Source organism: Vigna umbellata, chromosome 5 (assembly GCF_029865625.1).
Source record: "Vigna umbellata cultivar VRB3 chromosome 5, Vumbellata_1.0, whole genome shotgun sequence".
Classification (NCBI taxonomy): Eukaryota; Viridiplantae; Streptophyta; class Magnoliopsida; order Fabales; family Fabaceae; genus Vigna; species Vigna umbellata.
In genome coordinates this window covers 30,842,002-30,865,573 of record NC_142169.1, presented here as the reverse complement: position 1 = coordinate 30,865,573, position 23,572 = coordinate 30,842,002, and the positions used below count along the sequence as shown (strand labels likewise).

Genomic DNA, 23,572 nt, shown 5'->3' with positions numbered 1-23,572 from the left:
AAGAAAAAAAAAGAAGACTGAAAAAGAAAAAGTCCTTAAAGAGTGTCTCATGAAAATGACTTGGAGTTGGAGTGCTGGGAGAAGTAAATATAATAGCGGCAACAATAAACAAGATTGATTACCGAATTAATTTAATAATTTATATATATGATCTTTAGGTTTATAATGGACATCAGAGTTAAATGTCGGGTTGCAGGAAGAGAAAATGTGGGGTGCAAGAAGAAGGCCTTTTTGTTCTTTTAGGAGTTGAAATCTGGTGAGCCCATGAGACGAAGCCCAGAAATAAAAATTAGAGAGAAAGAGAAAGTGAGGGCGTTGATCGTGGAAGAATAATAAAACGGAGATGGGTGGCAGAAGGTTGAAAAACAGAGAAACCATGGGCGTTGAATCGGTGGCGCCGTCGCCACCACCTCCGAGATCGGAAGGAAAAACCGCTTTGCTCCAAAACCCCAAGATACTCTTCTCACTGGCTCTTCTCTTCGCTGACGCTCTCCTCGTCACTCTCATAATCGCGTTTGTACCTTGTAAGTTTCAGTTTCCACACCCTCCCCTTCAAAAGTTCAATTCATCGCAATTGATATACGACGGCGTTTTATGCTTTCAGATACGAAGATAGATTGGGACGCTTACATGTCACAGGTTAGCGGATTTCTCGAAGGGGAGAGAGACTTCCGCAACCTCAAAGGCGACACTGGTCCTCTCGTCTACCCTGCTGGCTTTCTCTACATTTACTCTGCATTTCAGTATCTTACCCAAGGACAAGTTTACCCTGCTCAGGTCACGCATTCAAATTCTTCTATTTCTCATTCTACTTAATTTTCAATAAACCAAGTAATTCATCATGTCTTTCTCTTTTCTCGTTGCAGATTCTGTTTGGTGTATTGTACATCATTAACTTAGCAATCGTTCTCGCCATCTATGTCAAAACTGATGTGGTAAGGATACAAATTTTCTCTGACTAATTGCTGATATCCATTCTCACTGCTTTTGTAAACTCAATTTTCTATCAGGTTCCTTGGTGGGCCCTATGCTTGCTTTCTCTATCCAAGAGAGTTCATTCCATCTTCGTGCTTCGTCTATTTAATGACTGTGTGGCCATGACACTTCTTCATGCTGCATTACTCTTACTTGTGCACCGAAGGTGGAATCTTGGGTTGATTGTGTTTAGGTAAATGCTCTCATGCTATAGTTATGTTTTTTGTTGTTGTAAGGATAAAATGTTTACGGAGCTTCTGGCAATTATCTGTTAGTGGAGCTGTTTCTGTAAAGATGAACGTGCTTCTTTATGCTCCACCTTTACTGGTCCTCATGCTGAAGGTACGTATATACGTGCAATATTTATAGTCAGGGTATGTTGACATCTTTTTCTTTGTCTACTTACATCGTAATGCTCATGTATCCCGCTTTCTTCACGCACATGCAGGCTATGGATTTCAGTGGCGTGTTATTGGCATTAGCTTGGGCAGCAGCTGTTCAGGTCCCTTGCATTTCATTTTCCTTTGTATATTTATAATTTGAAAGACAATAATTGCACGCGTTGTTATTTATAGAATGCATAAATTTGGGTGTCTGATGGTTGGCTATTTTTTGTTTTAAAACAATCTTTCCGTATTAGCAGGTGAGTTTCTCTTCTCGGGCCTCAAGCTTGTTTGATTCTCTAGAGTCTGCAATGTCCAATTTTGGTAAGGCCAGTTAACTCTAGTATGGTTAACTTCTGCCGTAGATATTACTGGGGCTTCCTTTCCTGGTTTCATATCCAGTTGCGTACATATCGAGCGCCTTCAATCTTGGTCGCGTCTTCATCCATTTCTGGTACCTATTTTATAAGTGTGCCCTTTATGTTTGCTTGATATGATAACCATGATTCCGAAAACAAATTTAGCTTTTAGTATAATCTGAAACCCTTTTTTCCTGTGGTCAAAGCGATGATGTGTGGTAGACAGGCAATATTGCAGATAATAGTATCTAAAGTTTTATTTTCTGCAACGATCATCTGCCACATTCTGGCACTAAGGAACATAAACTAATAAGCTGCTGAAGATATGGTATCTTATATTGGGGGTGATTAGATACGCTGCTTACGTTTTTCAGGTTGAACTTGTGACTAGTGCCTAAAATATAATTCGTAAGACATGCCTATGTCTATAACTTTGATATATTCATGTGATAATGCCTGCATTCATCCATGTCCTCATTTATATATTATTGTTCTTTATTTGTAAAGCGATTCACACAAAAAGAAAATGTAAACGTTATACTAAAGCTTTCCTTAATGTTTTGACCTAAGTGAAAAATCTGCTTCTATGTGAGCAACACACTATACTCCCTTGTGAAAGCCTGGTTGGAAGCTAATTTAGAATCGTACTTGTTAAGAAGTGGACTTTAAGCCTAACTCAATTCCACCAAACCGGTTTGAAGGTGAGGTATACACCCACTTATATATATATTCTAAATTGGCTTTATCTCTAATCGATATGGAACTTCCAACAGCTCCCTCACTAACGCCCCCCTCACGTCGAGAGCATGAGAACAACAAATATCGCTAGGATAGGCTCGAACCTGGCTCTGATATCATGTTAAGAAGTGAACTTTAAGTCTAACTCAAGCCTATAAAACCAGCTTGTAAAGTGAGGTGTGCACCCATTTATATATTCTAAATTGGTCTTATCTCTAGTCGATGTGAGACTTCCAACTGTACGAAAAATAGAATTTTGCAGATCTGGGTTTTGGTCAGTAAGGAGTTTTAATTCCGGTTAATGGTATTACATGTACCATTTAACTTAATTGGGACACCACCTATTTCATTTCAATTTAAAGCTCAAAGGGGGTCGGAGTAGTATACTGAAGTTGATGTATTCAGTTTATAGTATCTTTAATTTTGAGAAACTGTATTTTACCCTTTCTTATGTGGTCTCAGTTAGATGTTTCCTGATGTATTATTTCAATTTATGTTATCAGGTCTGTTAACTTCAAATTCATCCCTGAGCCAGTATTTGTGTCCAAGGGATTTGCGGTCTTTTTGTTGGCTGCTCACCTCATATTACTTGCTTCATTTGCGCATTATAGTTGGTGCAAGTATGTATAAAGGTTTATTTTTCTTTTAATTTTTTCAATACAGAAAATGCTAGGAACCCCCTTCTACTATAGGTTAATTGCTGAAAAGCCCTCCTTGGTTTAAAACTCAGTAAGACTTCTTGAACTTCAAACTTACAGATGCTTTATGCACATACATGAGGGGTTCAGTTCATTCTAGCTGCACAATCTTTTAAATTCAGGGAGGTGAGTTTTGAAGGTTTTTTGCTATTAACCTATATAGTAGGGGGTTGTATTTGTAATTTGGAAAAGAAAACTTAATATATCTTGTCAAGTCATAGATTTAATAAGTTCTTTTTCTTCTGTTTGACCAATAAATAATGAGAACCGGCAATCCTTTTTATTTTGTGGTGCCAAATGTTGGACAGTGACCTGTCAACAAAATCATAAATAGGTGTCATAGTCTTGCAGAGATGAGAATGCTGTGTTGATGAGTATACTTACTACTAGAATAGATAAGACGATGCATGAATGAATTAGAGAGAAAGTAGGAGTAACTGTTATTCAGGGGAAAATGGTAGGAATGTATCTAAGATGGTTTGGCCATGTTGGGAGATGATAGACTCAAATGAATAGAGTTGATTAGATAGAGGATAGCTTAAGATTGACTTGGATCTAAAACAATGACCTGGTATTTGACATTACACAATAGCATTGTCTGATTATGAAGTGAGTCTCATCTAGGGGGAAATGACTTGTGTTGTTATTGTTGTCATTAGTGGTGGTGGTGGTGTGAACAGTGTATATTATTGTCTATACTGTGGACATCATAATTGGGATACATAAGAACTGTGATGTATACTTGGATTGAAATATTGATGCAGCTGGATTACATGTTGACTTATTTAGTTTTGCAGACATGAAGGGGGACTTTGCAACTTTCTGCATTCCAGATATGTCTTTATGAGAATGAGGTTTGCGGTTTTCTTCTCTTCCTCTTTTTCTAAGAAGGTTGGCAAGAGCGGTTCATCATCCCTCCAGATCCTTAATAAAGAACGTTAGTCATCAGTCTCTTGTAGGATTTAAGAACATTTCTTCCCCTTTTTGTGATAAGTGATGCTAACTTTTTACTTTTACTCAGATATTGTGACAACTATGTTTGTTGGGAACTTCATTGGCATTGTATGTGCTCGGTCATTGCATTATCAGTTCTATTCTTGGTAAGTCTGCTGGGTTTCTGTTAATTATACAACCACTACCTCTCTGCTTAATTTATTCTTACTCATCAAGATAGTTTAAAGAAAGGAAAGCGAAAAACCCACCTGCATAATTTATTAAGATGATAGAAGATGCATCCATGACCTCTGAGCTCCGTGTTCCTATTGTAGTGAGGACATTCTCATTTAGAAATACTTTTTCACTCATCTTCATCTGGTAGATGATTGTGTTATGTTTTGTTATTTTCTTTTGGTGAATAGACATTAGCTTTCGATTTAAATTTATTGGCCAGGTTTTCCTAATTTCCATCTGTGCGGATATTTCATTTAGTATTGTCCTTGTAGATATGTCATGGGTAAAATCCTCTTATTTACAAATGAACATATCTCTCTCTGAAATTATTTACCTTCTTTGTGTTCAATCATCTCTAACAAATTTTGGTAGACAGGTATTAATGTAAACCACAAAACAGTTGTTCATGTTTGTGGTTTTGCATTCTAAAATAACCCCTGGTGGTAATTCTCGCTATTTGTTATGGTACAGGTACTTCTATAGTTTACCTTACTTGTTGTGGAGAACGCATTACCCAACGTTGTTGCGGTAGGTTTGACCCACTTCCCATGGTTTTATATTGTATTGAATTAATAAATAATCTATTTCTGTACTTGGCATCCACAAACAGTTTGATTTTGTTCGTGGGAGTGGAGCTGTGCTGGAATATCTATCCTTCGAATAGTCTTTCTTCAGCATTACTTCTGTGTCTTCACTTAATTATTCTCTGGAGTTTGTGGTCTGCTCCACCTGAGTACCCTTATGAACAGTATAAGCCATCCTCTGGGAAAAACAAATAGAAGTTCAAAGGTTCCTCTCCGTCTATTTTTGTGGTGGATAAAGGATGAATTGGACAAAATGATTCTCCCTTATCACTGCTTCCCCTTTGATGTAGATGTTTGTGATGATGTATCTTGGAGCAGCCCAAGGACTACTAACTTGAGGATGTAAAACAGAGTATAGGAGCCAGAATTTGCTATTAGATATGCCCATGTTTTTATGAATTTTATTTGTCCAATTCCTTTGCTCACTACCGAACCAAAGTTTTGTACTTGCAAGTGATAGTGTATCTAAAATGGAATTATTGTCCTTTAATAGCTTAAACGAATCAGTATCAAGGAAATCTTTATATATATATTTATATATATATTTGATAACTTGAATTAAGAAATGAATAATTTCCAGTGTTCGGTTGAGAACATTCTTCATCTTTGGTAGTTACATATCTATACTTTTTTATTTTTTAATTTAACAACTGTCTTTTTTAGTGTACATGTTTTATCCATTGTATCTTTATACTCATTAACCAATTTTTTTTCTGTAATCTATAACAATTAATAATAATAATAATAATAATAATAATAATAATAATAATAATAATAATAATAGTAATATCAATTAAATATTGTAACCGAGTTTTTCTTCTACGGTCTTTTAGCAGTCTATTCTTTGTATTTTTCTAAATATATTAACAAACTTTTTAGTTTTGATTATCTAATAAAAGTTGAAAGTGTTTAATTTATAATTAAAATTATTATATTTTAATTGAAATTTATATTTTCTGATTACTTTTTATATACATATGTTATTGTAATTTTACTTTTTATTTCAGTGAAATCTCACGAGTCTTTCTATCACATAATTATAACATAAAACTAATAAAATATTTGTTTATAAGTACTTGTTATTGTTACAAGCTTCTATAATTTTAATATAAATTTTAGTAACATTTTCACTTAATTTTATTATAATACTTATAATAATTATTATGTATTCATATACTTATTTTTATCATCTAGAAAAGCTGGACATATTACACGTTTCTATTAGTAATAGTAATAAACATTAATAAATATAAATTTTAAAGATTTTGTTGTTATATTAATAAAAGGAATTTGTTAAGTGGGGGGTATACTTTGAAAAACAATATTAAGAATATATTTTTCCTTTAGCTTTTCTTTTTAGGATTAAATATGTTTTTAGATTTTCCTCCCTCTTTCAAAATAAGGTACAATTTGGTCCTCATTTTTTTCGAAATTTTGGTTTTTAGTCCTCGAAAACTAACACAGTTAAAAATGTGGTAGTTTTCGAGATTAGTTTTAGAGGACTAAAACCAAAGTTTCGAGGACTAAAACCAAAGTTTCGAAAATAATGAGGACTAAATTATACCTTATTTTGAAAGAAGGACGAAAATCAGAAACGACCAATAGTTTAGGAACTAAAAACATATTTAATCCTTTTCTCAAAATGACCAAATGATCCATTCAAATGTTATTTTAAAGGTAAAGTATTGTAAATAAGCATATTTGTTTATCAGTGAATAAATTCAAATAAAACAAAGGCAGACTCTTTAGGAAAGGAGAAATTAGAAAGAGGATAATATACAAAAAAAAATCTAAGTAGAAATGATTTCAAATATAAATTTTGAAATAAGTGTTATAAAGGTGAAGAGAAAGGGAGTGATTGCACTGTTTAGTGTGTAGTTAAGTAATGAAGAATTGGAGCAGAGTGTAGCTCTGCACTTATTTTTTTGAAAGCAGTTGAAGGAGTTGGAAGTGTAATTTTAATCATAGCATGGTTAGGCTCTCCCTTCCTAATTTCCCTCTGTCATCATTACATTAGTAGCTTGGTTTCTCATACAGGAGTATCAATTTTAATATTTAAGAAACTAGGGTTTTCAATTTCAATAACCGATTCAGTTTGTATGGCTCAATTAGGGATTTTTTTTTTTGTGGTGGTACTGGATGTATTGCAGTCCATTGCATTGCATTTCAATTTTATTTCATTTGTTATTTTAGGATCTTTTTTTATCAGTACTTCCCTTTTCATGACAGGACGGACATGATTCTGAAGACCCAAAGCAAAGCACTGCTGATATGACAGCTTTTGTAAGTTGTTAAGCGTCTTCAAGAGTTAATCGTTGTGTTTTATGTTTCATTTATGTGTTTATGTGAATGCCAATAGTGCTAGTAACTGGTCGTTGCTTATAACATTTGAGAAAACGATTTTAGATTACTAGTTTAATGTTTATAACCATTTCATTCTGCATATTGGGTCTGGACCAAAGTCCACGATGAGAGTGGGAATATGAATTGCTGCTATTGACTGTTAAATTTTGACCTTTATTTCTCCTTTTTCTCTCTTTAGGTGCAAAATCTTCTTCAACAGATGGTGAGTTGTGTACTCTAGGCTCGTTGACCTGCAATGCTGATTTTCAGTATATATTTCACTGCTCCTAACAAGAATTTTGTTTCCAGCAAATAAGGTTCCAGACAATGTCTGACTCCATAATTACAAAGAATATCCTTTTTATTCTTATGATAATATTGAATGGTAAGGTTTAAAGAAATCAATTTCAGAAAATGTAATTCATAATAGTGGTTTTTCCCAAGAAATAAGATGATTCAAAGTAGACAAATGACAATTGATCTTAGGTGGTGTCGGGGTGCTAACTTACATTCTCTATAGACAAGCTTGCAAGGAATGCTTTCTGAACTGTTTGTGTTTTGAATTAGTCTTTATAATTCATAGACAACCCTGTTATATTATAAAATGCTAATCAAATTCAAACTCATAACATACATCATGGTGGTAAATTGTTTCTTCTCACAGCTGCATAATCCTTTTCTTTATGAACTCAAGAATGTATACAATTTGCGATGTGACTTAAGCAACTTATGTACATTTGTGATTGAGTGGTGTCATATATATGCTGGCTAAGTCAGAATGGACAATGATGCCAATTGTATCACCTTACATAATTGTAATTTATAATTATTGCCGACTTGCCCGTTATAAAAATTGCTTAAGTAATGTTTTTCTTAACGTCAAGCACTTGATGAGATGGGAAACCGTATAAATGAGTTGGAAGAAAGCATCAATGATCTAAGAGCAGAGATGGGAGTGGAGAGTAGTCCATCACCTGTGGCCCCTGTTGCCCGTGCTAAGCCAAAGGAAGAAGAGTCGAACAAAGAAGAAGGTTCTGCTTGAGTTACATTTGTGTTCTACTGCATTGTTTTATTTTGTATCTTGTCATAGTTCAGGATTCTGTGACACTGTATCTAGCGAACTTTCTCTTTGGTAGCTAAAATTTCTGTTCAAACTATGTAAAAAGCAAAGCCCCGTCGTTGATTTCTTGTGTCTTTCTAATTGGAATGTGCTAGATAGGGTGCCATGTGTTTGTGGAGGATATTTCCTATACTTTAAATTTCTTGATTACTTTATGTTCCTCCTGAGTCCTGCCCCCATTCTATTTTTGCTGTTGCTGTAATAGTGCTGAGAACTTTTACTCAAATCTAGTCTCATGAAGCATGTTCCAACACTAGCCTAAAGCTTACCATTGTTGATTTCAGATCAAAGTAAAGTAGATATATTTAAGAATTTAAGTGTCATTTATACTTTCATTGTGCATAATAAATTGTTGAATTTTGAAATAGATTGTTTAAAAGGTTACGTGATTTTTAATCAGCTGATAATGTAACTGAACAAAGATTAAATTAGTTTAATCTTAACTATTTCTGGATTCTTGAAAGAAGAGTTGAGCTAGCAGATGTATGGTATCAAAACTCTATTCGCACAAGGTTCAGTTAGTGCGCATTAAAGCAAGTAGAGTCCCAGCTAATTGGAGTAATGCTGAAAATTCTTATTGATTGGCAAAGTTGACACAGGCAAATTTATTTGCTCTGACTACTGTTTACTTACAGTTCCCGATAGTTACCTAGCTGTTTATGTTCATTTGAAATAAAAATAAAGATTTTGAGATCTGCAAATCTGTATTTAAAACGCACCACCGTCTGAATAGGCGACTTTTTTATTGCTTAAAAACCTCAAAGCTTATGTTTAACTATGAATGCAAACATTGTATATAATAAACATGTTTCTAGCACCCTTTGCACCTTCTCCGGTGGAAACTCATGTTTGAGGTGGAGTAAGCAATAAAAAAAACACAAATATATTAACAGTAGCCACACCAGTGAAGATTAATTTACATAAAATTACAGAAATAGAGACTAAAACAGCTTTCAAAGTAAAACATAACAAGCCAGGTGATCATAACTAGAAGGCAGAGGAGTAAGAAAATGAAAATAAGTGCATGTTTGAGTTGCTGTTCATTCAAATTGTTGTGACAGTTATTCCAATACACTTCCAACCCTTTTGCAAACATAGTTGAGTCTGAAGAACATTAACTCAAACATGCAGAAAGTTGTAATTTTTCTAAGAATTACGGCAGCGGGTGATGGAGGGGCAGCCACGGGTGTATGGATTAGCCTCTGCACCTGGCTTGCAGTTGTAGTAGGAAGCACCCCTTCTTGAGCATGGCACAGTGTTACGTTGCAGCGCCTTGTAGCTTATATACTGTGAGGTCGCTAGAATGCGCCGGTGGGACTCTGAGTCCATTCCAAACTCACCCTCTTCCATGCACTCTTCTATGGAGCCTTGGCATGGTGCTGTTGTCTTAGGCACCCACCTTACACGCTGCTCAACTATTGCCCCTACTATGGAGGGAATGATGAACATAGCCACCAAGAACATGGCCAAGAGAAAAGAAGCACTTGACATTGTTTTGAAGTGAAGAAGATGGTGTTCTTATTCTTCTCTAGAGTTCTAAGTCTTCCATTCATTCTATTCCATCCTTTTATAGAAGCTTTACTAGGAGAGTAGGAGCGGGTAAACTTGTATCAGAAGGATTTCAGTTTTATAACAAAGAACTGTTAAATGTCACTTTTTCTTTTTATGACATTAAAAATAATTTAATGTTAGAATATAATGTAACAATGAGTTAAATATGTTTAGCAATAAATTTTAATGAAAAATTAGAATTTTTTTCTATATCAAAAACTTTAGTATATTTTGATTTTCAAACTTTTAAAATAAAAAAGTATATTTAAATTGCATTATAGATTTTTGTTGTGTCTTAAAGGACTAATTTATTTAATTATTTTTAAAATTTGAAAATTAAAATATATTAAAGTTTATGACATGTAAGAATTCTAATTTTACGTCTAATTTTACGTCTAAGGATACTAAGAATATATTTAACTCTCTAATAATAATGGTAATAATCTAGAATCTACAAATAAGGAACTCAGTTTATAGTATTCTAGTGATTTGGAAGTTCAAATGTGTTTCAATTGCTAAGAAGAAAAAGTTGGGTAGACGATGAATAAACCATTCAAAACCTACCAAGAAAACGATATTAAGAATGAAGGGGCATCAATGCTACTAGGTTTAGATTCAAAGCATTAACTAATTAACTTTGAAATGTCTAAAGTTGGGCCTAAGATGTATGGTTTACGCATATGGCTAATTGAATATTTTGTGGAGTCTGAGGCCTTCAAAATTGATGTTGGGTTTGAAATAATGTTGCTCACGATAGGCCACTATAAGTCATTTTACCTGCCAAATTCCGTTCGCTAATTCACATTAAAAAACAGCTTCTGATGAAAGCAAGCAATCGTGCTTATCCTAACAGACAAAATATATAGTTTAATTAGCTCCATTGTTTCACAATTGCCATTTAATGTTATAGCCATTAATTATTTTTTCCAGAATATTTGCTTTTAAAATTTTTCTGGAAAATTTCAAAACTATTTATAAAATAAATTAATACATATATGCACACCAACACAAGTTGCTTCAAGTAATAAAAATTTGATCCTCCTTAAATAAAATCTTGGGTTTCAATTTTACGAGCAAAAGATGTAAATTTTGGAAGTTTACCCCGTTTAAATAAGTCTTGTAAAATAATTTTATATTACGCATGATAATTTTGTTAACTTTTACAATAATTGATTATTTTATAAGCATACCAACAATGATTTTTTATCACATTAATTGTTACATATTTTATCCTCACTAATCTACATACCTATTCACCCTAAAATGGAGTGTTGAATTGAAACTTTTTCTTAGTTGATTAGTTGAAAAGTATTGACATCTAAAGATTCGACCAAGGCAGAATATATTAGGATAACAACATATGTCAACTCTTGTCGCAATGTCATGTCACTCACCAGCACCCACATCTTTCAAAAACTTAACCCTACTCTATCCACTTTTATGCATTCCATTACTCTTACATCAAATATCAAATAGGTTTGAGAGATTGTATGGTTATGTAATGCTCCTAGTCCTTAATGCAAACTATTGGTTTATTTTAAAACTATTACTTAATACATGTAAAGATAGTGTTATTTTCAAACAGCATGATTATAAACCAGGTTAACTAGCTGTAGTTAAATTCAGATGCATTCACTTATCAATCTGTATTCTGTGTAGTCTAAAATTACACAACTTCACTCGAGTACAACACTACCCTTTTACGAATAAACTACAAGAATGAATTGTCGGCAAAATATTCTATCAATATTAATATTCCTTCGTAACATTTACTTTGCAATTGTCTGTAGTGATCGTGGAGGAATGGATAATATTTAGTTCAACGGTGAAGAAAACTTTTGCTGTGGAACATTACCAACGACGGTGATACCAGGATTATGGTGACACATGAGACGGGAAAAAGAATAATACAAATTTGCACCCTCTAAATTCTCATCTTTCCAGCTTGCTTAAAAATGCTTCCATTGGTGGTAGCTCCTTTACAATTTGCTGCCAATCAGGCATACCCTGTAAATGCATTAGCACTCATTAGAATGTTACTGGTAAATGCATTAGCACTCATTAGTGAGCCAAGTCTAACCGTGATCAGTTTTTCATGACAGCCAGCAAACTAATAAAGGACAATTCCACAATAATGTGGAGAAAAGCATTGCATGTTTACTGTGTGAAATGGAACTTACTTTCCCTGATCTTCGAACTCTTCCATCTAACCTTAGTATTATGTACACATCTTCACCGAGTGAAACTCCTTCAGATTTCTGCTGATCTCTTATCCACCTAGTTAAGTTAGAATATAACTATTAGAAAAACTTCTCTTTCTCTCTCTCCACCGATCTATATCATGCACTTCTTAGTTGACATCAATCCATCCACCCTTTGAAATCTATGTTGAGGCTAATTTCCTCCCCTCATTTAATGAAAATATATATTACAATGATAGCTGATAGACAACAAATCAGAGCATAATTACCTTTCCCATTCTGCAGGAGACACAACCTCAGCCTTGAACCTAATTTCAGATTTCAACTTCGATTTTGCAGTTATGGATTGTGCTCGCTTCTCAAAATCTTCCTAGCAAAGTTTTTTGGATTAGTATCATCTCACCAAAGAAATAAAACTTTGGATGAATAGCAAGATATATTAAATACAAGGTTATATCAAGTCTTACCCCAATAGATGGAAGAGATTCAGCAGCTTTTGGCTGCAGACCAAATCCTTTTTTCTCAATTTTTGTTTCCCGACCTTCTCCCCATATAACAGGAACAACCAGAACACCACGTCTAAGGAGCTCCGTGCGAAATCTCTCGGCTCTTTGCATGGCCTGAGACACTGTTTCCTTTTTTCCTGCTAATATAACCTAAAACCAAAACTTTAGTTAGAGCATGGAGGATTCATCCTGAAGAGGAGAAGAACAAAAATAAAGAGAAAAAAATATATCGGTTACAAAAGAAAGAGCAAACAGTCATAACTTGATAATCAAATTAGTCTGTCACTAGTCCTAGTGGGCATAATTACATAGAGGAGATAAACGGGATAAGTGGTGTCAAGTTATCAGTGCCTCTCATTTATGTATGAATTTCAAGATTAAAGTACCACTTCAGAAGCCGAGTATTATAATTAAGAAAGGAGATAATGTCAATGAATGGTAAAAGCCTTTGATATTATCGTAACTTGTATAAAAAATGAACTCCAAACAAGATAAACAACAGAAGAAGAAAAACTGACAACGTTGTCTCTCCAATAAATTCCAAATAATCATCATAATTATTTATTACTCAGATAAAAATAAGCATTTAAATACTAGAGCAAAAGGAAAAAGTCCCATACGTGGTAGAGACTAGAGAGAGAGAAAAAAAACATAGATACTAACTGGTCTAACTGTATCCCGTAGCTGCACAAGTTCAACTACTCGATTAGTTGAAAGCCGCAAAGGCAACCTTGATAGTGTCTCATCTCGAGATATTTGTGCAAGTTGTTCCTCCTCTTTTTTATTGTCCCAAAAGAACAATGCCACAAGAACAACAATACCTGCACATTGCTGATTCCAGTGCTTAGTCATTTAATGAAGCAATGTCAAAGGTATCATCACAACCCGCAATTATGTTGAAAGAAAACAGAATCAGAGAGAGAAAGAGAAAGTGACGCACTAAATTTAGTAAATATAAATTGATCCAGAATTGTTTTTTAGCAAGTTAAATATATCACTATTCACCTCCAATATTAATGGCAGCATTCCCAGAAGTTGCCAAGAGATCAGGAGCACCATCACCACCACTAATTGCACGAATTAGCCTGGGCACAGTAAAAAACAATGATATTCCTGCAGCTGCTGTCAGTGCTATATAAAAGAATCTCCTAACCCCACGAAATGGTGCTTGAACTTCACTAATAAGTTTTAGATCTCGCCGAAAACTGTAGCCAATATCCTCCCCGCCAAGCCTAGCCTGATTGCATGGCAGAACAGTAATACGAATCATTCTTAAAAACTTCAAATATTTAACATTCAATTAGACAGGATTACAATGAGGAACAAAAGTTCTTTTCAAATGATTTTCACTCATGACTATCATATTATCGCTCTCAATGATATCCTTTCTTATTTCAAGCTGTTTGTAGCAATGGAGGCAAGGGCAGGAAACATAAGAGAGACTTCATTTTATCAATGTTTTTACAGAATAAAATAATCTTCAGAGAGACCACCACTGGAGACATACTAAGCCATTCATGAGCCTTCATTAAACACCTTAAACTTTTAGGAAACTCGGTCATTAACAGTTATAATAAAGCATAAGATATCAGACTAGAAACCTCTTCTTGTAGTTCCTTGAATTCAGGCAAAGCTCTGAAGGAGGCCAAATCAGGATCATTGAGTATGGTACCAAATTTCAGGTTGTATTCCTTCAAAGCAGTGCGGAGACAATCAGCTGCTTTCTTTCCTTCTCCCCTTCAAGAAAATAATAACCAAACAACATCTAGATTATAATGTAAAGATAAAAATAGAAGTATTAGCTAATCAATACCCTTTTTAAATTGCTTGGTTTTTCTCATGTGGTTTATTACATCAAGAAAATACAAGAAATAGAAGAAATGCAACAATTTTAGAGATGCCCATTTGCTTAGTCGTCTCGTTGCTAAAATCCTAGGAACTCCCGAGGATTAGGAATTAAAACTCAGCAAAGGCAGTGATGGCAAGTAGATACCGTGCCTTAACATTTCACAACATACAAGTTCCAAGACTCAAGTAGTGGATTCAATATGATTGAATAAGAACCACTACTGCCTTATAGAATCACTAACAAGTTCTATTAAACCGTTGAAATAACCAATTAACAACTGAAAATTGTGTGATCCATTCTAAAAAAAATACTATACCTGTATGCATGGCAGCAAGCTTTGTTGTAGTAGGCAGCTTGGGCCTCCACTGGATTAGGGTTCAAGGAAAGTGCAGTTTCAAACTGGGTTAAAGCATCTTTAACCTGTAAAAAATCAATTAAGAAAAAGTATAGAGCTTTTAAGGTCCCACTTAAAACTACACGGTTCTGATATTGAAGAATAAGGAGAGTGAAAGAAAAAATTGAAGACAATAACAATACCCGTCCTTTGGAGAAGAGCTCGAGACCCAAATTGACGCAGGATTCAGCTGTTTGAGTATCAACTTCTGGTGTCTGTGATGAAGAGCATGAAATCAGAGAAAATTGAATTTTTTTGCGTGAATGTAGAAGAATCGTAGTGTGAGAGGGAATGCATGGCCTTGCTATATTCCTCCAATTTGATTCTGCGAAGCACAGGAATTGCTGCACTGCAACCACAGCCATTGACGAGTTTCATATCTAGTTTTCTTAAGTGTTGCTGCTATTAACGTGTTATCCAAACATGCCATAATCTGAACCTTCAGTTTTGTCCAATTCTAGAAACGGACGGTGAGGATCTTAAGGTAAGGAGCTTCCTTATTTTGATCTGAACGACGTCGTTCCATTTCACGGCATCTCTTTCCGCTAAATTTGAACATCAAACTCTCTAAACTGCTCAAATTTTCTATGTTTAAGTTAATTTAATGATAGGTAAGGTATAAATTAATTTTAGTTTGCAAATAATTTATTTCATATTTATTCTCAAGATTATTCTATCTAAAATGCTGTTTGTATTAATCATCGTTTCGTAGGATTGAAAAAAGAATTATTTTCAATTCCTAAATTATTCCTGTCAAAAGTTCATCAATGGAAGCTAAATGATTAAGTTAGTCTTTTAACTGTGACTGAGTTTCAAAGCTTGGGAAGAGAGAAGTTATTGGAATAGAAGATTTGATAAAAGCAAGGTTTAATTAACTTTTAAATATATCGCAAATTTACATAATTTTAACTGTCTTTACTGAATATTTTTATTTAATTAAGACTCAAAATATTTATTTTATCCAAGTACAAGACATCATTTTGTTAATCGAAGATATTAAGCTTATTTTTTACTTTTTGATCTTTAATTCTCTAATAAATTTTTATTTATTTTTAATTTATCGATCATTTTGCTTCTAAATAAAGAAGGAATTATTTTATCGAAAAACTTAAAAATGTTAAAAATAATGGAAGAATGTCAACCGATAAATTAGAAACGAAACTAACTGTCATATCATGGTAAGATAAAATTTTCAATAAAACAATTTTTAAAATTAAATTAAACCTAAAATTATATATATATATATATATATATATATATATATATATATATATATATATAGTTTTAAAATATAAAAATAACTATTTCTAAAAAATAATTGAACTATTTGATTATTATATATTAAAATTATCTAAAAATTTGTATTGACCCTCATCGTAAATTGTTTTATAAAAATATGATGTAGTATACAAAAATATGCTTGTACCAAGTAATTTTGAAGTTGATTACTATACTGTATTATATAAGTACAACAAAACCAGACTTGTGTCTTTTTAGACACATTCATAAAGCATCTATAACAAAAATAGTAGATGAACTGTGATATGCAAATAGCGTTTAAGGTACAATTGTCATTGCTTGATTACATACAGATACAAATTCTTCTCTTGTGGATAATTACAGATGTAGTATTTCATGTAATCCATGATTACTAATGGTCCCAAATTCAGATAGCACGTCGCTATCTTAAAGACAGTTGCCAATGTTCAAATGAGAAATTAGATTTACTAAATCCACAGACTTATGACAGTTTGTCCACTTTTTTTGTGCAGTTGGAAGCTTAGTTCTTAAGAAATAATGGTAAGAAACGACAGATTGTGAAAGACTGGAACAGCATTTTTTTTAAAGTCAAATGGATTGAAACAAGGTTTTTCACCTTAAACTGACATTAATAGTTTGATTTTATGTTTTGACATTAAGAATGTGATTTTTTGACTGGTAAACAAGTTTTCAAACACATTTTACAGAGATCAGTCTATTACAATGAAGAAGATAAGTTGAATGACATGTTGAAAATTAGATCTCTATGTTCTACCCAAGTTTGAGAAGGTGCGTAGGTCAATCAGGGAAAGATAAGAAATTAACCAGACAAGGCAAAATTATTAAGCCATAAACTATGGTGTAAGGTCAACTGGAAATCTTCCATCCTTTTTATTTTCTTTTGCAGCTGTATATATCTAACGGCTTTGCAGATTAATCCAAACTGGTTAACTCTATCACAATGAAAAAGAGAATTTGAATGACATGTTAGATTTCTATGTTCTATCCAAGCTTGTCAAGGTGGGTGGGTAAATTAGGGAATGATAAGAAGTTAACCAGTCAAAATTATTAAGCTATAAATTATGGCATAAGGAAGGTACGCTTAGAAATCCTGCATCCTTTTTATTTTCTTTTGCAGCTGCATATATCTAATAATGGCTTTCCAGAATAATTCATAGTGGTTAACTCTGCCACTCCAAGTGGTTAACCATGTTATAGGTGAATGGTAGTTAATAAAGTGTTACAGGTAATAGTAGTAGAAATTAACTTTGTTCAGTAATTGATTAATAAAAATGAATCTTATATACGATCATTAAAAGAATCGCCTAAATTATGAAAAACAGAAACAAAAAACAACTACTGCCTAAAAACAGTGCCAGCAGCATCATACAACAGAGGAAGACCAAGAATATCCGGAGAGAAGTAAAAAATTTTGCTCCGTGAATCATTAGAAGTACCATATGTGATAGGACGAGCACGAGTAACCCATAGATGGTCCTTACCAGATGGTAACAAGAGTTATGAATATGGCAGCCATTACTGACCGACTTAATGGCTGTGTGGGAATCCTTCTCAATAATAAGCTTAGAGAATTGTACTAAAGAAACTAAAACATGCTCAATACCCACATCAAAAGTTTTTCTTCTGAAAAATTGTACAATGTGAGCACAGTCGGGGATATAAGCCAGAGGGACAGACACGGGAGGAAACGGAAGATATTGAAAAGGCAAATATATAGTTTTGCTTGAACCAATCCCACTTTTCTATTTTCAAGACCGATCCTTGTGTTACAAAATACAATACATTGGTCAACCTTAAACCACACTTTGAGTATTCTCAAAGAAATTTCAACTAAGAGGAAATACCTTATTCAAAGTCAAAAAAGATCAATTACTTTGCTCAATATAACGCTTAGCTCCCTCCAAAGTATTCTTCAACAACATTGTGACCGTCATTGGACCTACACCACCAGGAACAGGAGTAATCCAACCTGCAGTTTTAGAAGCTTCCTCAAAATCTACATCTCCAACAAGCCTGTAACCAGACTTCCTCGTTGGGTCATCAACAGCATTTGTTCCAACATCTATGACTGCCGCTCCAGGTTTGATCCAACTTCCTTTGATCTAATAACATTAGCGAACTTTCCATTAGGCAGAAGATTGGTGACAACAACTAATAGATGGGATTTCAAAAAAAAAAATCAAAAGATTGGCAATAATAACTTGAAGAAGCACAAAATTAACAAAAGCTTTTGTGGTACTTTTGATGCAAACATAGTTTATACCAATGATACAATGTCATGATAGAAAGATCAACTTAAGTTTCAAAAATTCCATTAAACAGCACCGGTTATCAGTTGTATTTGAAAGTCAATGCACATCTAACAGATCCGGATGAGTACTAAGGACAAGGGGCTGCACAAGAGAAACTTAAAATAAGCTACTTAATTTATTTGATAGCTATTGTTATCCATAGCATTTTAGAATAAGAAATCCACGTTCCAAGGGTTAAAATTTGAAACTCCACATTCCACAACTATTGCATAAGGACATAGAATAGAGATGTAAATAAAGGAAAATATATTTTGATAATTACCATCTTTGGCTGTCCAGCTGCTGCAATAACAATATCCGCTTCACGTATGATATTTTCTGGTTGACTTGTGTGTGAATGTACAATAGTAACTGTAGCATCTGCTTTCAAAAGCAGCAATGAAGCTGGTAATCCAACTATGTTGCTTCTGCCAACCACAACTGCCTTTTTTCCCTTTATTGTTACACCACTTCGTTGTAATAGTTCAAGGCATGCCTGTACAAACAAAAATATAAATCAGATTTTGAGAGTGTTTGAAAGATAACTTTTCAGTAAACAATTGTGATAAGTAAGATTTAAATCAACACAAAAAAATAGAGCAACCCTCCCACAGGTTTAGTGTAGTGAGGTTCACAGAGTTTGCTAACAATGTAAGAAGCCTTGAAAAATGGGAATAAGAAGAATAGATCCAATACTGTTGTTCTAAAGATTGACGACAGAGTTAAAATATTTTCACACATACATCACTCTTGGCCCAAGTTTATCACTTCTCTAGAACAACAAAGGATAAAATCGTCATATCAAACAACAGTAACTAAAGCTACTTCGCATGCAAAAATTATGATCTAGAAAACAAAGATGAAAAAAAAAATACCAAAACCAACAAATTTCAGTAAATAGAAGGTATATCTAAATGAAAAAAATAGAGGAAGACATTAGTGACTAGCAAGTTAGTTAGTTGTTTTTAAGTAAAAAGTTATTTTGCTATAGTAGTAGCATTTTCCCCTCTCCTAACCTAAGCAGCCAAGCTCCAAAATCGTCTTTCTTAATGATTTGTAAGAAGAAAACTACATTAAAAAGAAAGAAAAAAGGCATGCGAAATTCATTCAATTGTTGAGTGTAATCCAAAATGTTTCAGATTGAAGAGCATTTTGCCTTGGGAGTGCATGGAAGGAACAGGGGGTCTCTGCCTTTCATTGCAAGCTTGCCAATGTTCAACGGATGAAAGCCATCCACATCCTTCTCAAGGCTAATTTCAGACAGAACTTTCTCTTCATTTATGTGCTTAGGCAACGGAAGCTGAACCAAAATTCCTGCATATATAAGCAAACCTACACTCATAGCAAAAAACAAAAAAAGGCCCAAAACAGAACGTACAATCGACATATAAAATAACAGATGCACGAACTGAAAAATGTATGGATTTACACTAACCATGAACATCAGTGTTATCATTCAACTCATGAACTTGCTTTATTAGCTCAGCTTGAGATATTTGCTCTGGAAGGTCCACATCGAAGGATTTGATTCCCAATTCAGCGCACGCCTTTCTCTTCATTCCCACATAGCTTTGTGAATCCTTCCTGCTCCCTACTATCACCACTGCTAATCCTGGAACCTGCAACATTTCACACACAAATACACATTCGCGAATATTTACATGTAGGAAAAAATCACAATTCTTGTTTGTAATATCCAGTTTCGGTGAAACGAAAATAAGGGCTTACCTTGCCGTATTTTTGAGCGAGGAGGCGCACCTCGTCGGCGATTTCAGATCGGATGGTTTGCGCAACGACCTTGCCGTCGATTAAGGTGGCCATTTGATCGGTGAAGGATGAGAGAAATGTGTATGCTATTACTCTTATCACTAGGGATTGTCTGAACGTGAATCATCTGGACGACTAGTCGTTTCATGCAATGTTATTACAAAGCACATACACGTGTAAAATTTATTAATAAATACCTAAATTTATAATTATTTGCTAATGAACATAATTTTATACTGCAACTTTCTTCTTTTAGTTTACACTTAAATGTATTGTAAAAGATTAAGCTTAATTGTATTCTTAGAGTTATTGATTTGAGACTCCACATACTTTCCTAAAATCTTACATGAGTCTTTCCAATTTATATAACAATATAACTCTACATATCCTTAGATGGCTGTAAAAAAAAAACAAATGTGTTATTAATAAATTTTAAGGAATGCATATAAAGTTATAAAAATAATAATAAGTATGTAAATAAGAAATACCAGTTTGTAGATAAAGTAAATACTCACTTAAGTTATATTTTTTTCATCTAGAAAATTTAATACTACCATTATACGAAGTTATGAAATATTAAAAGTCATTATGAAATATTAGATATCATATATAATTATGAAATATTAGAATTTATTAAATATGTCATATAATAATTTCTATATTTATTGAAAAAGAAATTCATTTTATTATAAAAAATAACATTCTAGAATAAAAATCAAGATTTATGTTTAAATGATAGTTAAATTTCAAAGATTATTGCTTTGTTGAGGTAATTTAATCGGCATTTCAGTAATATAGAATTTATGAAAAAATCATTCGAATTAAACCTTGAAATTTTTCTTTTTCAAACACGGATTTAAACAAGTATGCACTTAATCGAATGTGTACTACACTCATAACTGATAATTTTGATAATTGATTTCTAACTTTGTTTACCACATAAGTCACTTATTTAAAGGAGTTTAACATATTTTAAAAAAAAAAGCAGTAAATTTAATACATTTTGTAAGAAAAAAAAATATGAATATTATTTTGTAAGAAATTAAAAGAGAATCAGTGATTATTAGAGTCAGCAAAACCATATTTCATTCATTTAATTATGTATAATCGATTATTTTATACATAATATTTTAACTTAAAAAAACATTAAATGTAAGTTTTTAAAATATAGAAGCGAGGAGGATTTATATTATATATAGTTATACACTTTTCTGACAGCACCAAAAAAATCTGAAAGAATAAGAAAAACATTTATAAAAGATAAGATCGAATAGCCGATCTAATCTTAACACTCAAATTGTTCCAAAATATTCTTCAGATGAATTCAGGAATATATTGATAGCTGTCATCATCCACAATTCCAATTCCAATATGGCAGAAAGCAGCTGCAAGTGTTTCAGGCACTGCATAAACTGAACCATAAACACACAAACATAAAAGAGATATCTGATTATAACACACAAATTTTACAGCTCTGATATAGCCCCGCGCATACATACATATAAATATACAGATTTTTTCTTTTGGGTGTACACAGATGCAGCACCCATACATATATTTATATTTATATATATATATATATATATATATATATGTATGTACGTATGTATATATATATATGCAGTGTTTTTGTCCTTAAGTTGCTGCCATATATACATATACATCTGTTGTGTATATCATGCCAAGAAAACTTGTAAGATTTTTATGCCTATATATTGACTTATGTAACAAGATGAATGAATTTTGGCAGAGTGATTTGTTATTAAGTTTTGTGGAAAGTCTATGTGTGACTCCAAGAGGCCAAGAACATTAGGGTTCTTATGGGGTCTTCTGGTTGAAGGCTGAACCTCTGATTGCGCTTGAGAAGCCTACTCCGATGGTTGGAGGCATCGGTGGAGATTGCCTTAGAAAGCTGGTGGAGCTTCTCTCCGACGGCGGATCTTCCAGAGTCCTTGGCCAGACAGGTTTCACCAGAAACGTGAGGTTTCATGGTGGATAATTAACTAAGGTAACCCTTTGTAGTAGAACTTAGAGGGCGGAGCAATGGAGAGTTATATAGAGGAAATGGTAGCTAGCATGGGCTACTTTTCTTCGTGTGGGTCGCAAGATTCCTTATGTTGGGTGACAGATGGGCTATAGATAAGATAATTGTGTCACATCTTATATTTAATTACAATATTTTCTTAACCATTTTTTTCTTATAAAATTAAGTAATTTGAATTAAAATTTTATTAAAAAAATCTAGTACATGCTTACATTTTTTATTTTTTCTATAATAGTGATGTGTTCAAATAATTTAATCAACGTTTACAAAATTATTTTTTTTAATCTTTAAATTAAATTATGTATATATGGATTTTATGAAATTAATGTAAAAAACTCTTCTCAAGAAATAGATGTTATATTATATTATTTACGGATAAAATGTTTTAATATTTTTATAAAGTAATATATATATATATATATATAATTTAGGGATAGAATATAATTTTTAAAAATAATTTGAAGACAAAAAATATATCTGACCTTTTAATTGAATTTTAAAATTTTCATAAACGTAAATATTTTTAATTATTTTTTTATTTTAACATATATTTCTAAAATTTTATATTTTTAATAAAATCGTAAATATTGATTAAACATCTATTTAAATCTCTTCTATTTCAATTCAATACACTAAAAAATAGATTATTTAACTTAGAGACTTGTTCTCTTAACGTTTTCAATTAAATAATTTAGAGTTATTTTTCTTTTTTCAATTTTAAATGCACTTTCTATATATGTTGTGATTAGTAAACAAAATTTGAACTACCTTAAACTATTTTCATTTTATCTTTATGGTATATTTAATCGTTGTAATTGCTTACTCTTTTGTCCTTTTCATGATAGAGACCATTCCAGCTTTTTCTGGGTGGCCTTTATTCCTTCGTTTAATTGGCGACATTTTTTTTCGTGACTTTTGAAAAAGGAAGAAGGGTTACTGTATAATATTCTTATGCAGTTATTCTCATTATTTTGTCTTTTTATACTTTTTTTTTTCAATTTTATACATGCCTATATATACATTCCATACTTCATTTAAACAATCATATACATCTATATCATATAATTTGTGATTTTATTCTCACAAATTATTTTAACATGTATAAAAACAAACTGAAAAGGTCAATTTATTATGTTTTAGGGTGAATGTGATAGAGACCTTTTACATTACCGATCGTCCTTAACGCTCGTCATTACTGTTCGGACGATCGGTTTGATTGTAATCCTTTTCTTTACCGATCGTTCTTACCGATCGTCATCACTAATCGGTAAGGACTCTTGGACGATCGGCTGTACTGTTCGTCAGGTTCTGTTGACTT

The 23,572-nt window shown here is 32.9% G+C and overlaps 6 protein-coding genes across 8 annotated transcripts; 2 read left to right on the top strand and 4 right to left on the bottom strand.

Moving 5' to 3' along the window:
* The first annotated feature begins 306 nt into the window (after positions 1-306).
* Positions 307-5,510, top strand: LOC148198096 (dol-P-Man:Man(5)GlcNAc(2)-PP-Dol alpha-1,3-mannosyltransferase-like). Its single transcript, XM_088092100.1, has 12 exons — positions 307-524; positions 605-777; positions 867-935; positions 1,011-1,168; positions 1,251-1,317; positions 1,424-1,477; positions 1,724-1,812; positions 2,959-3,075; positions 3,951-4,090; positions 4,175-4,253; positions 4,795-4,851; positions 4,934-5,510. Exons 1-12 carry the CDS (start codon positions 344-346, stop codon positions 5,100-5,102), a joined length of 1,353 nt encoding a protein of 450 aa, XP_087948226.1. The 5' UTR covers positions 307-343; the 3' UTR covers positions 5,103-5,510.
* Positions 5,511-6,719: 1,209 nt separating this feature from the next.
* On the top strand, positions 6,720-8,529 carry LOC124840214 (heat shock factor-binding protein-like). 2 transcript variants are annotated; one of them, XM_088115385.1, is made up of 5 exons: positions 6,720-6,879; positions 7,137-7,190; positions 7,450-7,473; positions 7,560-7,635; positions 8,135-8,529. In XM_088115385.1, exons 1-5 carry the CDS (start codon positions 6,877-6,879, stop codon positions 8,290-8,292), a joined length of 315 nt encoding a protein of 104 aa, XP_087971511.1. In that variant the 5' UTR covers positions 6,720-6,876; the 3' UTR covers positions 8,293-8,529. The 2 variants fall into 2 exon arrangements, with proteins under 2 accessions (XP_087971511.1, XP_047172179.2); XM_047316223.2 differs by having other exon boundaries at positions 6,721-6,879; positions 7,560-7,602; positions 8,138-8,529.
* Positions 8,530-9,237: 708 nt separating this feature from the next.
* On the bottom strand, positions 9,238-9,991 carry LOC124840212 (rapid alkalinization factor-like). Its single transcript, XM_047316222.2, has one exon. It carries the CDS (start codon positions 9,859-9,861, stop codon positions 9,517-9,519), a length of 345 nt encoding a protein of 114 aa, XP_047172178.1. The 5' UTR covers positions 9,862-9,991; the 3' UTR covers positions 9,238-9,516.
* Positions 9,992-11,532: 1,541 nt separating this feature from the next.
* Positions 11,533-15,256, bottom strand: LOC148198095 (protein LOW PSII ACCUMULATION 1, chloroplastic-like). Of its 2 annotated transcripts, XM_088114898.1 has the most exons (9): positions 15,015-15,252; positions 14,794-14,897; positions 14,230-14,365; positions 13,634-13,865; positions 13,292-13,449; positions 12,590-12,778; positions 12,392-12,492; positions 12,102-12,198; positions 11,533-11,928 (listed from the first exon to the last, which is right to left on the bottom strand). In XM_088114898.1, the coding sequence occupies exons 1-9, from the start codon at positions 15,234-15,236 to the stop codon at positions 11,854-11,856; spliced, it is 1,314 nt and encodes a 437-aa protein (XP_087971024.1). In that variant the 5' UTR covers positions 15,237-15,252; the 3' UTR covers positions 11,533-11,853. The 2 variants fall into 2 exon arrangements, 1 of the variants encoding a protein (XP_087971024.1); XR_015786503.1 differs by lacking the exon at positions 11,533-11,928 and having other exon boundaries at positions 12,392-12,488; positions 15,015-15,256.
* Positions 15,257-17,847: 2,591 nt separating this feature from the next.
* On the bottom strand, positions 17,848-20,331 carry LOC124840210 (bifunctional protein FolD 2-like). Its single transcript, XM_088116630.1, has 5 exons — positions 20,172-20,331; positions 19,879-20,062; positions 19,600-19,757; positions 18,727-18,939; positions 17,848-18,254 (listed from the first exon to the last, which is right to left on the bottom strand). Exons 1-5 carry the CDS (start codon positions 20,262-20,264, stop codon positions 18,018-18,020), a joined length of 885 nt encoding a protein of 294 aa, XP_087972756.1. The 5' UTR covers positions 20,265-20,331; the 3' UTR covers positions 17,848-18,017.
* Positions 20,332-21,363: 1,032 nt separating this feature from the next.
* Positions 21,364-22,245, bottom strand: LOC148198094 (uncharacterized). Its single transcript, XM_088115478.1, has one exon. It carries the CDS (start codon positions 22,198-22,200, stop codon positions 21,991-21,993), a length of 210 nt encoding a protein of 69 aa, XP_087971604.1. The 5' UTR covers positions 22,201-22,245; the 3' UTR covers positions 21,364-21,990.
* Positions 22,246-23,572: the final 1,327 nt, after the last annotated feature.

Coding starts and splice junctions, on each gene's coding strand:
- LOC148198094 (XM_088115478.1), bottom strand. CDS start 22,200: ATGAAACCTCACGTTTCTGGTGAAACCTGTCTGGCCAAGGACTCTGGA.
- LOC124840214 (XM_088115385.1), top strand. Junction 7,191..7,449: donor CTGCTGATATGACAGCTTTT/GTAAGTTGTTAA, acceptor TTCTCTCTTTAG/GTGCAAAATCTTCTTCAACA. Junction 7,474..7,559: donor AAAATCTTCTTCAACAGATG/GTGAGTTGTGTA, acceptor TTTTGTTTCCAG/CAAATAAGGTTCCAGACAAT.
- LOC148198095 (XM_088114898.1), bottom strand. CDS start 15,236: ATGGCTGTGGTTGCAGTGCAGCAATTCCTGTGCTTCGCAGAATCAAAT. Junction 14,366..14,793: donor GCTTGCTGCCATGCATACAG/GTATAGTATTTT, acceptor ATTTTCTTGAAG/GGGAGAAGGAAAGAAAGCAG. Junction 13,450..13,633: donor TGCTGCCATTAATATTGGAG/GTGAATAGTGAT, acceptor AGCAATGTGCAG/GTATTGTTGTTCTTGTGGCA.
- LOC148198096 (XM_088092100.1), top strand. CDS start 344: ATGGGTGGCAGAAGGTTGAAAAACAGAGAAACCATGGGCGTTGAATCG. Junction 1,478..1,723: donor CTTGGGCAGCAGCTGTTCAG/GTCCCTTGCATT, acceptor CTTCTGCCGTAG/ATATTACTGGGGCTTCCTTT. Junction 1,813..2,958: donor CGCGTCTTCATCCATTTCTG/GTACCTATTTTA, acceptor TTATGTTATCAG/GTCTGTTAACTTCAAATTCA.
- LOC124840210 (XM_088116630.1), bottom strand. CDS start 20,264: ATGGCCACCTTAATCGACGGCAAGGTCGTTGCGCAAACCATCCGATCT. Junction 20,063..20,171: donor TCGCTCAAAAATACGGCAAG/GTAAGCCCTTAT, acceptor GAAATGTTGCAG/GTTCCAGGATTAGCAGTGGT. Junction 18,255..18,726: donor CAGCTGGACAGCCAAAGATG/GTAATTATCAAA, acceptor TAATGTTATTAG/ATCAAAGGAAGTTGGATCAA.
- LOC124840212 (XM_047316222.2), bottom strand. CDS start 9,861: ATGTCAAGTGCTTCTTTTCTCTTGGCCATGTTCTTGGTGGCTATGTTC.